Here is a 16,905-nt window from a genome sequence, read left to right as displayed (position 1 = left end):
GCAGTGAAAGAAAAGAAAGAAATTTGCTGAGTGAACTCTCCAAAGTTGAAAAAGAACCTGCTGCTATGTAACCTTCACTATTGACTGCAAAGGTACCTGCTTTCAGCCATGTTTTCTCTTTGAACACAAGAAAACAACAGAATTTAAGAGCATTCGGAACTGAAACAAAAATTTGGAGACTCAAATGAGCTTGATGGAATCTGTGATCCGTTAAGAGGTGGAAGGAGATCCAGAAGGTATATATTTATATGGGTGTATGTGAGAGGAGGAAAGGTTAGGTCACTGAAAATTGGGATCTTTTTCCCTAGAAACTTCTCAAATCACTTATTTCCGATGATGACGACAACTGCACACACTCAGTCAAGGTCAACTTGGATTAAACCCTAAATCTCCAAAATGATACCCCAATTTGTGAAATGGAATGAACTTTGGACGAACCCTATAAGTACTCAAAAGAATCTCAATCCCTAATTCGATCAAATAAAAATCTGAATCCCAATTTTGGTTTAAAACTTTCATTTTCTGTTTACTTAAAAAATTTTATTATCCACGTGCTTCAGCTGCCTCTGCTTCAGTCAGCCACGTCAGTTAAGAAACTGAGTACAGCGTGCCACGTCAAACACACACTAACGTCGTTGGAGAGAATTTAACGGAAAAGATCCAATTGTTGCAATTTTTATAAATTTGGAACCCAACTGAGATTTTCAGAAATAAAAGGACTAAATTGAAATTCCACGGGAAAATAAGAACTTCGTAAATGATTAAACCTATTTTAAAATATAACTTAAAATATTATTATAAGTTAATTAAGAAGTATTATAAAATATAGTTATTTTTTGATATTATGGACCTGATAAAAATAAAACACGGTACCCTATAATTGGTGGTCGTCTGTATGGGCCGGAGTGTTTTTGGGGCCGGAGTGCTTTTGGGGCCGGTCCGCCTTTGTCAATCAAAAGTCATCACTATAAATGATTCACTGTTAGGAAAGCCGTAAAATTTGAGAATTGTTCTCCAAGGACACCGATTTTGGGATTGAACAAACAAATGGATTAACCTCTGATATTCTTCTTAGCTGCAAGCTCCAGTGAGATTCAGAAAATCGTCTCCAAACACAAGAAACTGGCAAAGTGATCTGAACAGCATAGGCTGCTAGATCGTCCAACAAAAAACCAACCAAAAAAAGAGAGGAAAGACAAGGTTTTAAAATGGCTCATGAGTCACTCTCAGAAACTCCAGATATCTCGCCGCCTTCATCCACATCACAGTTGCAGTCAGATCCATCTCTTTCAAGAAACGGATCTTTTAGCCGGCTTAACGCCCAGGCACCAGAATTTGTGCCAACTCGAGCAACCCCACGGGCCGATTTGCAGCAACCCAGGCTTGTTGTACCACCTCCTCCTCCAGCTTCTAGTATGGTACACGTTTATTCACCGCCCCATTTACCGATTCAAGGTCATGTCGTCCCGGTACAGAATCACCATCATAATCTTGGCCATCAGCATCACGTTCCAGTTCACTACCGACCTCATCATCACCCACATCAGTATTATGTTAGTTCTGATTCTACCGTGCAGCAGTCTCAAGTTGACCAGGATCGTCTTCCTTCTTCCAAAAGCAAGCTGTCTGATGAAGCCAGTCAGAAAATTTTGAATCAGGTAAACTTCAGTTGCCTTTTGGATATGCCAATTTCACTGGTTATCGCCAGATTCCAAAGTGAATGGATGGTTCACTGTTTCAGTTTTTCCTTTGTTAACTCTCACGGATTGTTACATGGAAGCGTTCTTGCTTCTTTTTGACCATTTTTAATCCTTGTGTATATCAATATCAGTCAACTATTTTAGTTAGCCAATCATGTATGCTTATTTGTTTTGTATTTTGTACTGTGTTCTATTCCTGTCCACAGATCAAGTTACTTGATGTTTGGATAGAGCTGTTTCCAGGAAATGGATATGGTTTTTAATTACTAAATTGGAAGAACTATATAATTTTCACAACAATAATGAGGATTTTAGATGGAAGGGGAAAAGAGATTCAGGTTTTTATTTTTGAACTAAGATAAAATAATCAAGAGTGGAAGGTTTCACACTTTGAGCATGACTTTCCTCCCTTCCCTTTTCATCCACAACCTTTTGTCCCAAACTTACCCTCATTGATCCAACTAAAAGACGACGAACTCAGAATGAATTAAATTGATCCTCAGTGCACTAGTCCCCATATTTATTTTGTCCCAGTTATCCTTGTAGTCATGGTTATCTAAAATCGCGAGTTTAGAAAAAAGCCTAATACAACACTGGATTTATTTGTTTTTTGGTCACGATTTTTGCAAAATACACTGAGAACAATTTCATGGTTCCCTAGTACAGTAAAAAAATATAAAAAGTTTTTTATAACATTATATAATATTAAATTAATATTTTATTTATAGGTATTTTCATATATTTTTATCCTAAGTAAACTCTTACGAGTTCACAATCCAATTTTACAAAAACCTATTTGGCCAATCAAATTGTCGTGCTTTGGCTGTTAAGCTTTAATTAAAAAGAGTTGCACCTTGACTATCATTTATAGTTTTTAGCTTAATGATAAGTGCTCAATCAAACAATTAGTATCAGAGTTAAGGTTACGAGTTAGATTCCCATTAAGACAATTGCTAAGGGGAGATTGTTGCACATAACATCAATTGACCTGTGGTAAAGGCCAAGTATGCAAAGTCATTATCAAATATTGGCATTTGGTCTACTACACTCTTAAGTAGAAAAACTTGTACTGTCACTGTTAGTCATAGCTTTTGATCAACTGTTAGAATCGAGATCTTACTACAAATGTATGAACCGTGAATTGGGAGACACGAATCCTAACAAAATTTATGAACTTCAAATATGTGTGCACCAAATCATTATATCTCTCTCAACACTCGTAATGGAACTTCAATTCAATATGACAAACATAAAACAGTATAATAAACATATGAAACAGTAAATCATTAGAAGTGTAAACCGTGCATCCTAGTTACGTAGGAGAGTAACTCCTTCCTAGTTACAAAATAGTAAACCTTAGCTCCGTCCCATTTCCAAATAAGAATACTGTCCTAGTTACAAGATAATAATTCATCTAAAGCAAATAATCTTGTAAGATAAAATCATAATCTACACATATACCTTCAACTCCATCATTTCCAATTCCATCTCCTTTATCTTATCAATAATGTCTTAATGCTGATGTAGAGTATCGTCCTTTTCAACTTGGATTGTAACCAAGCTTTCATCCAAATCCAAGTTGTCTACATCCAAACCTAGTGCTCCATTCTTCTCACGCTCATCTTCCATGGCCTATTGATCATCAGATGAACAATCATCAATATTAATTTGAACTGGTTTTCTTGTTTGCTTCTTCTTCGTTAATTTTGAATTAGCCATAACAAAAACAACATCGTTCATTGTGATTTGCTTTAGCCTATTTTTTATCTTTATGTAGACCTAAACAAATGCAAAGACAAATATGATAAGCAACTAATAGACTAGTAATTCTATTATAAATATATTTTCTCATTAATATTAACTTAGTATATCAAAGGAACTCCAATTATCCTTACGTTCTGAGGAGCTACATGTCAAGCTCAATACATGAATGACAAATTTTTTGAAATATGGTTGCTCTTTCTTTTGTGAAATGTTATAATAGAGAAATTAAAGAAGTTCTTGAATAGATAAATGTTGTAATTTTCTTACCTTTCGGAATTGTCTCATGAATCAGTATCTTCTTCTCATAATCTTCCAACATTAGGTCAATACCATGTGCCATACAAGGTCTCTAAAATAGCTTTTTCCTCTTTGCCATCAATATTTGACCAACAATTTTGTAGTTTGCTTTATTATGTCACAACTTCAATAATATTGTCTTTCAACTTGACATGCATCATCTAAAACTTTTTAACAAGTTTTGGACATAGTGGATGCATATATGGTCTTCAAAAACAATTCCCTTTGGATTGTTCACCAGGAAGTTTATTGTCAGACTTATTTTCTTATCTGTCCAACTCAAGCAATGACAACCTTGGGTTACTGACAAAATCAAAGTTACCATACCATTTTTTATCAATTTTTCCTTAGATGGAAAAGTTACTCTTCTTTTGTCTATGTAGATGACATGATTGTTACAGGGATGATGAACATGAGAAATTGGTTTTGAAAGAACATTTTGTTACTCAGGTTGAGATAAAGGATTTAGGAAAATTGAAATACTTATTTAGGATAGAAGTTACTGACTCAAAAGGGCATCTTTATCTTTCAAAGGAAATATGTTCTAAACGTTTTCAAAGAAAAAGGTAAGATTGATTGCATGGCCACGAGTTCCAATAGAACAAAACCATAGAATTAGAGATGATGAATATGTTTCATAGTAAATAAGGGCCAACATTAGGGATTTGCAAGGGAACTCATTTGCTTAGACCACACTAGACTTGAGGTATCATATGCTATGGATGTGGTCAATCAATTCATGCATGATCCAAGATAACAACATTTATAGGTTGTGGATATAATCCTTCAATATTTAAAAACAAGTTCAGGAAGGGGATTGTTGTTCAAGGAGGATGGAAGTAAATATGGAGATGTATACTAATGCAAACTATGTTGGGTTTGTTACTAATATAGGAGGTTCACCTTTGAATATTGCATGTTATTGGGCGAAAACTTGGTGACTTGGAGAAGTAAGAAACATAATGTAGTTAAAGATTCAATGCAGAGGCTGAATTTGAAGCTACAATGCATAAGGTGTGTGAAGAACCTATGACATTTTTGTCTGATAATAGATCAGTTATTAATTTTGATCCCAACCCAGTTCAACATGATGAGACTAAGCACTTAAAATAGACTGACACTTCATCAAAGAAAAAAAATTGGTTATTGACCTTATAACTGTGTCTTACATCCCACTAGGAATTCAGCTAGCAGATTTGTTTACAAACGATTTTCCTACAGAACGGTTTCACTTGAGGGGGAGGGTTGACTTTTGAGAAGATATTATCTATTTATAGAGTTATGAGGAAATATTGTCAATTATTGTAATTATTACAATTAATATATTGTTGCGATACCAAGAGTCATTGTTGATTGTTGTAATTATTTCCAGAGTGGTAGAATTCCTATAATACCCTCTTGTACTGGTTTGCTATTGAGAATTTGAATCAGATTTTCTCCTCAATTTTTTGACGTTAATATATTTCTCTATATTGCGTTTTTCCTTTTTCTTTTGTTATAACAACTTGACTAGGGTTTTGGTTGAGATTTTTATATAATAATTTGTAGGTGGAGTATTATTTCAGTGATTTAAACTTAGCTACTACCGATCATTTGATGAGGTTCATCAACAAAGATCCAGAAGGTTTTGGTAAGAAAATATTTTCAGTTTCCTTATTTTATTGCTGCATAATTGAACTATGTAGTCAAACAATTAATTATACTTCCTGCTTGATGTTACTACTTTCATCCTCCTTAAGGAACACCGTAATGGTTGTTCAAAGAATATCATATTGAATAATGTAATTGATATATTGATTCTTGTTCCTGTAACATGGTTTTAGATCTGTTATGATCTTAGTTTTGTATTATTTCTAATTCCTTTTCTGTATAATTTCTAATGTTTTTCTAAAACTATTTAGTGCCTATATCTGTTGTCGCATCTTTCAAAAAGATTAAGGCCCTCATAACCAGTCACTCCCTACTTGCCACTGTTTTGAGGAACTCATCAAAGCTCGTAAGTTTGTTGACTTTCTTGCTTCATGAGCTAATGTTACTCTCAACTTATACATTTTCTACATTTGGGTATTTATTCGTAATTTTATTCTTGATGTTTTCACATATACGTCAATGCTTAATCCTCCAGGTGGTTAGTGAAGATGGAAAGAAAATCAGACGCCAGTATCCCCTGACCGAGTCTGATATAGAAGAGCTACAAGTAATTCTTCCTACAATCTTGTGACTAAATTTTAAGTTGTCAGGACAGTTTATTAATGCTGCATTTGGTTTTCTTTAAACAATCAATATCATTTGATGGGTTCTATCTCGATCCATGCATGTCATATATTCTTTTCGAAATATTTTATTTTATCTCTCACTCTAGCAATTTTATTTTCTGGTAGTCTCGCATTGTTGTAGCTGAAAACCTACCTGAGGATCATTGTCATCAGAATCTTTTGAAGGTTTTCTCAGTAGTTGGGAGGTACTATTTTGGCTTCCATTGAATGAGGCTTGTTGTGGATTTTTTAAGGCTTACGTGTGTTGAAACTCTGAATTCTAGTTATCATAAATTTTTATGTGGGCATGTGGCAGTGTGAAGACTATCCGTACCTGTCCACCCCAAACCTCCAATAGTGGGGCTTCTTCTGCTTTGAGATTGGGAAAAGTTGATGGTTTGCCCTTATCTAACAAGGTATACTTTCATATATTCATGAGTTCATGTACTATAGGTTCCATCGAGGTCATTATCCCCTGTTTTTGTTTTACATCAAATTTTTAACCTGTTGATTACACTTTATCCAACCTACACGTGAATTTTAGTTCTAGTGATGAAATTGGCATTTCAATCTTCTTTTGATGTTTTCCAAGTTTTTATAAAATTGTTGGAGGCCCTCCACAGACCAACGCTTTCTAAAAATGCCTATTAGTTTTTGTTTCAGTCATTTAGAGGAAATTTAACTGCTCCTTATATAGGGTAGGTAGTTATATACCATGACTTGCTATTCATCTGGGGCATGTTACTTGTGTTCAGTTTGGTCATGTGAGGTTGGCTGCACATCAATAAGTAGATTTCAGGCCTGTTTTCTATTTTGACCTTGCAACGTACATATTTGTTTTTGTTCTTGTATGTATTTCAAGTTTTCAATGTTTTATAACTTATGTCAACTGGTAATCTTATGATGAGTTATAGACACGCTCACCAACATTTGGGTTGTTCGTTACTTTAATTTTGGGCATGAACTCATGCTGGTAAAACTTATGGGATTCTCTCTCTTCTCCTTTACAGTATTAATGAAAGAAATGTATTTTAATGAATCTAATACAACTTTTTGTGCCAGTTGCATGCATTTGTTGAATATGAATCTATTGAGCTGGCTGAGAGAGCAGTAAGTACCAGTACTTTTCTGAGTTGGCAGGGTATATTTCAGGTTACTTTTTAATCACCTCCATTTAGTGATCAGATTTGTAAACCATTCACAGGTTGCTGAGCTGAATGATGAGGGAAACTGGAGGAGTGGCCTCCGGGTTCGCCTAATGCATAGACGCATGGTATGCATTAAAATATTTCTTTCCTCCATTACGTGCATCCAAGTATTCCTCAATTATAGTTTGCATATACAATCAAGAGGATTGTTGGGAACACTCTTAAAACACTATCCCGTTGGATAGAATTTATTGAGAACTACAATTCAAGGGAAAGATTTATTAAATAAGATGTGCGACCTGAAAAATTTTACTATTTTTAATAAATTTCAACCAATGATATATGTTCAAAATAGTGTGTTAAATAATGTGTTCAAAATTGTTTACATCTACATCTTTAATTTTTGGATTAGTATTGAATAATTAGAATCAAGATTGGATTATTATGATTTGGTCCAAGTTTGCTATTATTTTGGATCAAAATCATTTGTCTTATTTGACCTATATCTATCTGGTTTGATTTCTTCCCTTTTTTTTATTTACTCTACATTTTGTATATATTATGTAATGATATAATTAGGCAACCCTATCTATGTATGTATCTCTGTTATTTTTTTAATGAATAATGGGAATCTCCCTATAGTTTTTTTCCCTAGCAAGCCATGAAATCACATGGTATTAGAGCTTCAGCTCTGGTTATGACATGAGGAAATTCCTCCACATCTTCCACTAATTCTGCTAACCACTTCATCCCTTATCGCTTCTAATATCTGGCCATGGATACCAATTCAAACTTTCAATCCAAGAGCTCAATGACAAAAATCTGTGTTGGATGGTCTCAGTCTGTGAAATTAGTCCTCAATGGCAAAAGAAAAACTAGGCTATCTTATAAGGGACACCCCGTCAACCAGAAAATACAAACCTGTCTCACCCAAGATGGAAGTTAGAAAATTCAGTAATCTTCTCATGGTTAATGAAAATGATGGACCCTTCCATTGCAAAGTCACACTCATTCCTCCAGCTGGGAAAGATCGTGGGAGGTAGTAAAAATCTTCTACACTAAACTTGAAAGCTCTTCTCTGATTTATGAACTGATGTTTTTGCTATGGAAGTCCAAACAAGGGTGTCATAACCTTTTACAATGTCATGGTTACTTTTCTTTTGAAACCAAATTCAAGAAGTGAGAAGAGAATGGTGGAGTTTATGTGTTTCAAATGAGTCTTTGGATGAAGTTCATGGTAGGTTTCTGGGTAGAAAACCTCTACCTTCATTGTGAAAAGTGTTCTTTGAAGTTAGGAAGGAAGAATTACGAAACTTTGAAGGTACAAAGATGCAAGAGGTTTGAAAGTTCAGCCTTGATAGTAAGCAGACGGGAAACAAGAGGTTGGTTGGTTCGAAGGAAGAATACTAGTGACATTTGTGTCAATTCAGTTCTTAGTCTAATGCCATTGCATTACAAGCTAGATCACCCAAATCTTTTTTATTTGAAGCATTTGCTTTTTTTAAGAACAAAAAGATTAGGTAGGTGGCGAATTTTGTGAATTAAATGTATTATGTTATTGATATTTTTTTTTTCAGTCTAAACCATCCCAAGGACGAGGAAAGAAGGGACTTGATGTTGAAGTTGGCTGTGATGAGGATTATACTTCTGTGCCTGAGCCACATGCAAGTGAGAAACAATTAGAAGATGCTTCCTTCCCTGATACTCAGTTGCATGAACATGCTGTAAGTGTTTCTGCCTATTTTTATTGACAGATTGTTGATGGTAGATAATAGTTTTGTTGCATAAGAGCAATTAATTACCAGAATCGTGTTTCCGTCAAGGTAATTGGAATCTTTGAATTCCAAGAATGTCAACCAAAACGGTTATACTTCTATAAATATGACACAACTTGGGTGCTGTACCAGAGATGATTTTTGGTGCTACCCTTCAATTGAAATTGAAATTGAAATTGAAATCTAACTTGTGTTGCACGCAATAAAGGTTGCCATCAAAGGTCAGCTTCTGTTATCACGATGAAAGTCCAATTTCATTACGAAATATCTTAAATGTTTGTGGTGTTGTACCTGACTTTTGTCTGAAAGTGTGAGAAAGTTATGGCATCTTATGCACTTTGTTATCCCTTCTTAACTATATAAGAAAATTATACCGGTTTTAAAATTCCTCGTGAGTGTCTTCATGCTTGGAAACCATTCCCCCCAAGTTTTAGAACCCTTCCAACATGTTTGAGCCCTTGAAAAGAAATTTATGCTTTTTTGTGGTAACACGCCTTTATTGAATTACAGATATGCTGAGAATAATGGTTTTTTCATTGCATTTCACAGCATATGTCCGTGCCCTGTTCAGTTGTCATACGAAAAATTCTAACTGGTAGATTGAGGGCAAAACTGGTATTTAACTTTTCTATGTTTAGGCCATAATTCCTTTAAACTAAACAGGGAGAAGATCATGGTTATGAAAAAGAGACTGGGCAAAGGAAAGGTCGAAGTCGGGGCCGAGGTAAGGGACGAGGCCGAGTGCATTGTCATCAGAATAATCGTGTGGGAACACCCCCTTCAAATAATACCATTTTCACGGATCAAGTAATTGCCAAGCAACCACCAGGGCCCCGAATGCCGGATGGTACAAGAGGATTTTCAATGGGTAGGGGAAAGCCGGTAGCTGTTAATATAGCCTAATTTGTTCGATCAATGCTGATGCAAGTTTGTCGTTGTACTTGTAGCAAGTATATGTTGATGCTGTAACAGTGTGATTGTGACAGTACTACTTTGGCTGGGGCAATCTGAAACAATCTTCTTAACGTGTTGTTTGTCTGTTAGAGACGATGTGAACCGCCTAGAAAGTACAAAAGAAATTTAAGGATAGACTAAGGAGGGAGTCAGCTGTTAGGTGAAAAAATGTGTGAAAATGCAAACATGCAATATAAAGCTCGTTTGATTGTGTGGAAATAAAATATCTTGAAGGCATATGATAATGATGACAGTTTTGTAAAAGATGAAATTGTACCTTTTTTTTTTCTCTCACTTGGACATAGTAATCTTGCAAACATAATGATTTTTTCTTTCAAAAGCATATTCAGTTGTGATTATAATACTTTTCTTTTTAATTCCTTAACGTATTTGACAACTTTATTCTTCAAAGAGTATGTTAAGTCATTTGAATGTGATGTATGTCAATTTATAAAACATGTCATGTATCCTCTTAGTAATACAAAGGAGTATTCATCCTTATGATTAAGCTTATTCTAATGTTTTGGGTCTTCATCAAACTTTAGTGGGAGTTTCATCCTGCACCACTAAGTGTTTGCACCTTTTAGTGTTTCACTCTGGATCTTCAATTTTTGTGAAAATGGCAAATATGCCCTGCGTTGAAAGCTTTTAACTTAAATAAAAAATTGGATCGCGATATTCCAACAACCATTTCTTAACACTTTTTTGACAACGCCACGTGTCCTATTTTCATTGGTTTGGTTTAAAAAAAATATTTTATAAAAACCTTCGAAATGGAAGTCCGTAACCCTTCTTTTAACTGAAAATCCGAAAATACCCCTTTCTCTGTTTCATTGGAAACGAAGTTCCCGTCTCCTGAAGGTCGTGTTTCGTGCCTCTTGACTTAGCTTTGTATGTGATTGTTCTGTGTGCGTGGTGTTGTCTCCCTCCATTTTCGTAAAGGTGGTGTTTTTCGTACAAGTTATCGTGCTGAATGGCAAGGTCCGGTGACCATTGTCCGACGACGGAAATGAACAACCTTTGAAGACGTATGTTAGGGTTGGATCCCGAATGCGTTACAAGGGAAGAGCACTTAGGTCCATACACCGGAACCGTAGTGCTTAGAATAAAAAATGAGTGATATGTGTATTTAGTTGATTAATGGAAAGTAAATGATCATTGTAAATAGATTAAGAAAACAAAGTGTAATGTATCGGATTTATTTGAATGATATAAAATTTGAGTTTTTGTTTGAGTTGGTCTCATATTTTATTTTTTGAATACCATTGTTATTATGAGTTGTGGGTTTGTGGATTTCAGAATGTGGTAAAGTTTTGTGTTTGCTAAGTTGCAGGCTTGTTTGTAAGATGTTGGTGTTTGAGTGGTCATTATGGGTAACATGGGTGACTTATGTGAAAACCAGTTCATTTGAATCATAATTTGAGTGGGGGGTGATGTCCTGTGAGGCCAAGGAGTGTTGAGTGACCCCTCATGAGTGGGGGGAGCAACTTGTGCAAGGGATGACTGAGAGTGCTGAAGAAAGGCTGTGGTAATCGTTTACAACTCCCTCGTAAACGATTACCCGAGAGAAAATAAGGTTTTGTACAAAAAGTCTAACACAGGTAGTCAGTCAGTTCACAGGGGTGACCATTGTCAAAAAAAGTGTCTTTTAGGCACTTTTGCACTTGTCTTAGGCTGGTCCTGGTGTTTCAGTGGTGGGAGAGGGTGGTTGGTGATGTGATTATGTCCCAATGAGTGTGGAGTGACCCCTCATGAGTGGGGGGAGCAACTTGTGCAAGGGATGACTGAGAGTGCTGAAGAAAGGTTGTGGTAATCGTTTACACACTCCTGGTAAACGATTACCCGAGAGAAAATAAGGTTTTGTACAGAAAGTCCAACACAGGTAGTCAGTCAGTGTGATAGGGGTGACCATTGTCAAAAGAAGTGACTTTTAGGCACTTTTGCACTTGTCTTAGGCTGTTCTTGGTGTTTCAGTGGTGGGAGAGGGAGGTTAGTGATGTGATTATGTCCCAATGAGTGTGGAGTGACCCCTCATGAGTGGGGGGAGCAACTTGTGCAAGGGATGACTGAGAGTGCTGAAAAAAGGATGTGGTAATCGTTTACAAGTGCCTGGTAAACGATTACCCGAGAGAAAATCAGGTTTTATACAGAAAGTCCAACACAGGTAGTCAGTTAGATTCACAGGGGTGACCATTGTCAAAAAAAGTGACTTTTAGGCACTTTTGCACTTGTCTTAGGCTGGTCCTGGTGTTTCAGTGGTGGGAGAGGGTGGTTGGTGATGTGATTATGTCCCAAGGAGTGTGGAGTGACCCCTCATGAGTGGGGGGAGCAACTTGTGCAAGGGATGACTGAGAGAAAATAAGGTTTTGTACAGAAAGTCCAACAGAGGTAGTCAGTCAGGTCAACGTGGGCGACCATTGTGAAAACCAGTATGATTGGCATAAATCCCATGGTTTTAACTTGATTTTGTTGTTTAAGTGTGAGTATAGGGTGAGAAGTGATGTTTTGGCACCCCGTGATGGAGGAAAGAAACAATGTTTATAAGATGAGCAACTTGGTTGAGATAACATGCTGTCAACTTTGACCTTTGCTAGCTATTTTACTGATAACTTTTCCCACCGACCTCCAAATGATGTGATTCTTTTTTTTATTAGAAACTAGACTCAAAAATCTTTCCAATGACTACTAATTTGTAATTTTTGGACATCTGAGTTGTTACAGTTTATTCTTTCAAGTTAGCGTTTCATATATTTTTGCCAACTCTTACCTTTGCTTGTTCTTTTGCTCATATCTTTCTCCACCGAACTCCAAATGAGTTGATTCTTGTTTTGTTGGAATCTAGACTCAAAGACCTTTCAAATTATGCCTTGGAAATCAAGTTTACACCTTTTTTGACACTGTAATCGATTACAAAGACACTGTAAACGATTACACGAACAAAATTCAGGATTTGTACAAAAACTTGTACTGGAGGAGTCAGTTGTGCTAACCTAGGTGACCATAGTCAAAATTTTTAATTTTTTGGCATAAATCCCATGGTTTTCACTTGATTTTGTTGTTAAGTGTGAGTATAGGGTGAGAAGTGATGTTTTGGCACCCCATGATGGACGAAAAAACAATGTTTATGAGATGAGCAACTTGGGTGAGATAACATGCTGTCAATTTTGACCTTTGCTGGCTATTTTACTGATAACTTTTCCCACCGACCTCCAAATGATGTGATTCTTTTTTTATTAGAAACTAGACTCAAAAATCTTTCCAATGACTACTAATTTGTAATTTTTGGACATCTGAGTTGTTACAGTTTATTCTTTCAAGTTAGCGTTTCATATATTTTTGCCAACTCTTACCTTTGCTTGTTCTTTTGCTCATATCTTTCTCCACCGAACTCCAAATGAGTTGATTCTTGTTTTGTTGGAATCTAGACTCAAAGACCTTTCAAATTATGCCTTGGAAATCAAGTTTACACCTTTTTTGACACTGTAATCGATTACAAAGACACTGTAAACGATTACACAAACAAAATTCAGGATTTGTACAAAAACTTGTACTGGAGGAGTCAGTTGTGCTAACCTAGGTGACCATAGTCAAAATTTTTAATTTTTTGGCATAAATCCCATGGTTTTCACTTGATTTTGTTGTTAAGTGTGAGTATAGGGTGAGAAGTGATGTTTTGGCACCCCATGATGGACGAAAAAACAATGTTTATGAGATGAGCAACTTGGGTGAGATAACATGCTGTCAATTTTGACCTTTGCTGGCTATTTTACTGATAACTTTTCCCACCGACCTCCAAATGATGTGATTCTTTTTTTATTAGAAACTAGACTCAAAAATCTTTCCAATGACTACTAATTTGTAATTTTTGGACATCTGAGTTGTTACAGTTTATTCTTTCAAGTTAGCGTTTCATATATTTTTGCCAACTCTTACCTTTGCTTGTTCTTTTGCTCATATCTTTCTCCACCGAACTCCAAATGAGTTGATTCTTGTTTTGTTGGAATCTAGACTCAAAGACCTTTCAAATTATGCCTTGGAAATCAAGTTTACACCTTTTTTGACATTGTAATCGATTACAAGGACACTGTAAACGATTACACGAACAAAATTCAGGATTTGTACAAAAACTTGTACAGGAGGAGTCAGTTGTGCTAACCTAGGTGACCATAGTCAAAATTTTTAATTTTACAATGACTACTAATTTGTAATTTTTGGACATCTGAGTTGTTACATTTTATTCTTTCAAGTTAGCGTTTCATATATTTTTGCCAACTCTTACCTTTGCTTGTTCTTTTGCTCATATCTTTCTCCACCGAACTCCAAATGAGTTGATTCTTGTTTTGTTGGAATCTAGACTCAAAGACCTTTCAAATTATGCCTTGGAAATCAAGTTTACACCTTTTTTGACACTGTAATCGATTACAAAGACACTGTAAACGATTACACGAACAAAATTCAGGATTTGTACAAAAACTTGTACTGGAGGAGTCAGTTGTGCTAACCTAGGTGACCATAGTCAAAATTTTTAATTTTTTGGCATAAATCCCATGGTTTTCACTTGATTTTGTTGTTAAGTGTGAGTATAGGGTGAGAAGTGATGTTTTGGCACCCCATGATGGACGAAAAAACAATGTTTATGAGATGAGCAACTTGGGTGAGATAACATGCTGTCAATTTTGACCTTTGCTGGCTATTTTACTGATAACTTTTCCCACCGACCTCCAAATGATGTGATTCTTTTTTTATTAGAAACTAGACTCAAAAATCTTTCCAATGACTACTAATTTGTAATTTTTGGACATCTGAGTTGTTACAGTTTATTCTTTCAAGTTAGCGTTTCATATATTTTTGCCAACTCTTACCTTTGCTTGTTCTTTTGCTCATATCTTTCTCCACCGAACTCCAAATGAGTTGATTCTTGTTTTGTTGGAATCTAGACTCAAAGACCTTTCAAATTATGCCTTGGAAATCAAGTTTACACCTTTTTTGACATTGTAATCGATTACAAGGACACTGTAAACGATTACACGAACAAAATTCAGGATTTGTACAAAAACTTGTACAGGAGGAGTCAGTTGTGCTAACCTAGGTGACCATAGTCAAAATTTTTAATTTTACAATGACTACTAATTTGTAATTTTTGGACATCTGAGTTGTTACATTTTATTCTTTCAAGTTAGCGTTTCATATATTTTTGCCAACTCTTACCTTTGCTTGTTCTTTTGCTCATATCTTTCTCCACCGAACTCCAAATGAGTTGATTCTTGTTTTGTTGGAATCTAGACTCAAAGACCTTTCAAATTATGCCTTGGAAATCAAGTTTACACCTTTTTTGACACTGTAATCGATTACAAAGACACTGTAAACGATTACACGAACAAAATTCAGGATTTGTACAAAAACTTGTACTGGAGGAGTCAGTTGTGCTAACCTAGGTGACCATAGTCAAAATTTTTAATTTTTTGGCATAAATCCCATGGTTTTCACTTGATTTTGTTGTTAAGTGTGAGTATAGGGTGAGAAGTGATGTTTTGGCACCCCATGATGGACGAAAAAACAATGTTTATGAGATGAGCAACTTGGGTGAGATAACATGCTGTCAATTTTGACCTTTGCTGGCTATTTTACTGATAACTTTTCCCACCGACCTCCAAATGATGTGATTCTTTTTTTATTAGAAACTAGACTCAAAAATCTTTCCAATGACTACTAATTTGTAATTTTTGGACATCTGAGTTGTTACAGTTTATTCTTTCAAGTTAGCGTTTCATATATTTTTGCCAACTCTTACCTTTGCTTGTTCTTTTGCTCATATCTTTCTCCACCGAACTCCAAATGAGTTGATTCTTGTTTTGTTGGAATCTAGACTCAAAGACCTTTCAAATTATGCCTTGGAAATCAAGTTTACACCTTTTTTGACATTGTAATCGATTACAAGGACACTGTAAACGATTACACGAACAAAATTCAGGATTTGTACAAAAACTTGTACAGGAGGAGTCAGTTGTGCTAACCTAGGTGACCATAGTCAAAATTTTTAATTTTCCAATGACTACTAATTTGTAATTTTTGGACATCTGAGTTGTTACATTTTATTCTTTCAAGTTAGCGTTTCATATATTTTTGCCAACTCTTACCTTTGCTTGTTCTTTTGCTCATATCTTTCTCCACCGAACTCCAAATGAGTTGATTCTTGTTTTGTTGGAATCTAGACTCAAAGACCTTTCAAATTATGCCTTGGAAATCAAGTTTACACCTTTTTTGACACTGTAATCGATTACAAAGACACTGTAAACGATTACACGAACAAAATTCAGGATTTGTACAAAAACTTGTACTGGAGGAGTCAGTTGTGCTAACCTAGGTGACCATAGTCAAAATTTTTAATTTTTTGGCATAAATCCCATGGTTTTCACTTGATTTTGTTGTTAAGTGTGAGTATAGGGTGAGAAGTGATGTTTTGGCACCCCATGATGGACGAAAAAACAATGTTTATGAGATGAGCAACTTGGGTGAGATAACATGCTGTCAATTTTGACCTTTGCTGGCTATTTTACTGATAACTTTTCCCACCGACCTCCAAATGATGTGATTCTTTTTTTATTAGAAACTAGACTCAAAAATCTTTCCAATGACTACTAATTTGTAATTTTTGGACATCTGAGTTGTTACAGTTTATTCTTTCAAGTTAGCGTTTCATATATTTTTGCCAACTCTTACCTTTGCTTGTTCTTTTGCTCATATCTTTCTCCACCGAACTCCAAATGAGTTGATTCTTGTTTTGTTGGAATCTAGACTCAAAGACCTTTCAAATTATGCCTTGGAAATCAAGTTTACACCTTTTTTGACATTGTAATCGATTACAAGGACACTGTAAACGATTACACGAACAAAATTCAGGATTTGTACAAAAACTTGTACAGGAGGAGTCAGTTGTGCTAACCTAGGTGACCATAGTCAAAATTTTTAATTTTCCAATGACTACTAATTTGTAATTTTTGGACATCTGAGT

The 16,905-nt window shown here is 35.5% G+C and overlaps 1 protein-coding gene across 2 annotated transcripts; it reads left to right on the top strand.

Moving 5' to 3' along the window:
- The first annotated feature begins 852 nt into the window (after positions 1 to 852).
- On the top strand, positions 853 to 10,130 carry LOC108322315 (la-related protein 6B). Of its 2 annotated transcripts, none has more exons than XM_017554367.2 (10): positions 853 to 1,658; positions 5,310 to 5,391; positions 5,663 to 5,757; positions 5,887 to 5,958; positions 6,143 to 6,222; positions 6,333 to 6,432; positions 7,079 to 7,126; positions 7,221 to 7,289; positions 8,742 to 8,888; positions 9,603 to 10,130. In XM_017554367.2, exons 1-10 carry the CDS (start codon positions 1,209 to 1,211, stop codon positions 9,840 to 9,842), a joined length of 1,383 nt encoding a protein of 460 aa, XP_017409856.1. In that variant the 5' UTR covers positions 853 to 1,208; the 3' UTR covers positions 9,843 to 10,130. The 2 variants fall into 2 exon arrangements, with proteins under 2 accessions (XP_017409856.1, XP_017409857.1); XM_017554368.2 differs by having other exon boundaries at positions 887 to 1,658; positions 9,489 to 9,624.
- Positions 10,131 to 16,905: the final 6,775 nt, after the last annotated feature.

The sequence above is a fragment of the Vigna angularis genome, chromosome 4, assembly GCF_016808095.1.
Source record: "Vigna angularis cultivar LongXiaoDou No.4 chromosome 4, ASM1680809v1, whole genome shotgun sequence".
Lineage (NCBI taxonomy): Eukaryota > Viridiplantae > Streptophyta > Magnoliopsida > Fabales > Fabaceae > Vigna > Vigna angularis.
The sequence above is the reverse complement of the archived record's forward strand: the minus strand, read 5'-3'. Positions and strand labels throughout refer to the sequence as shown.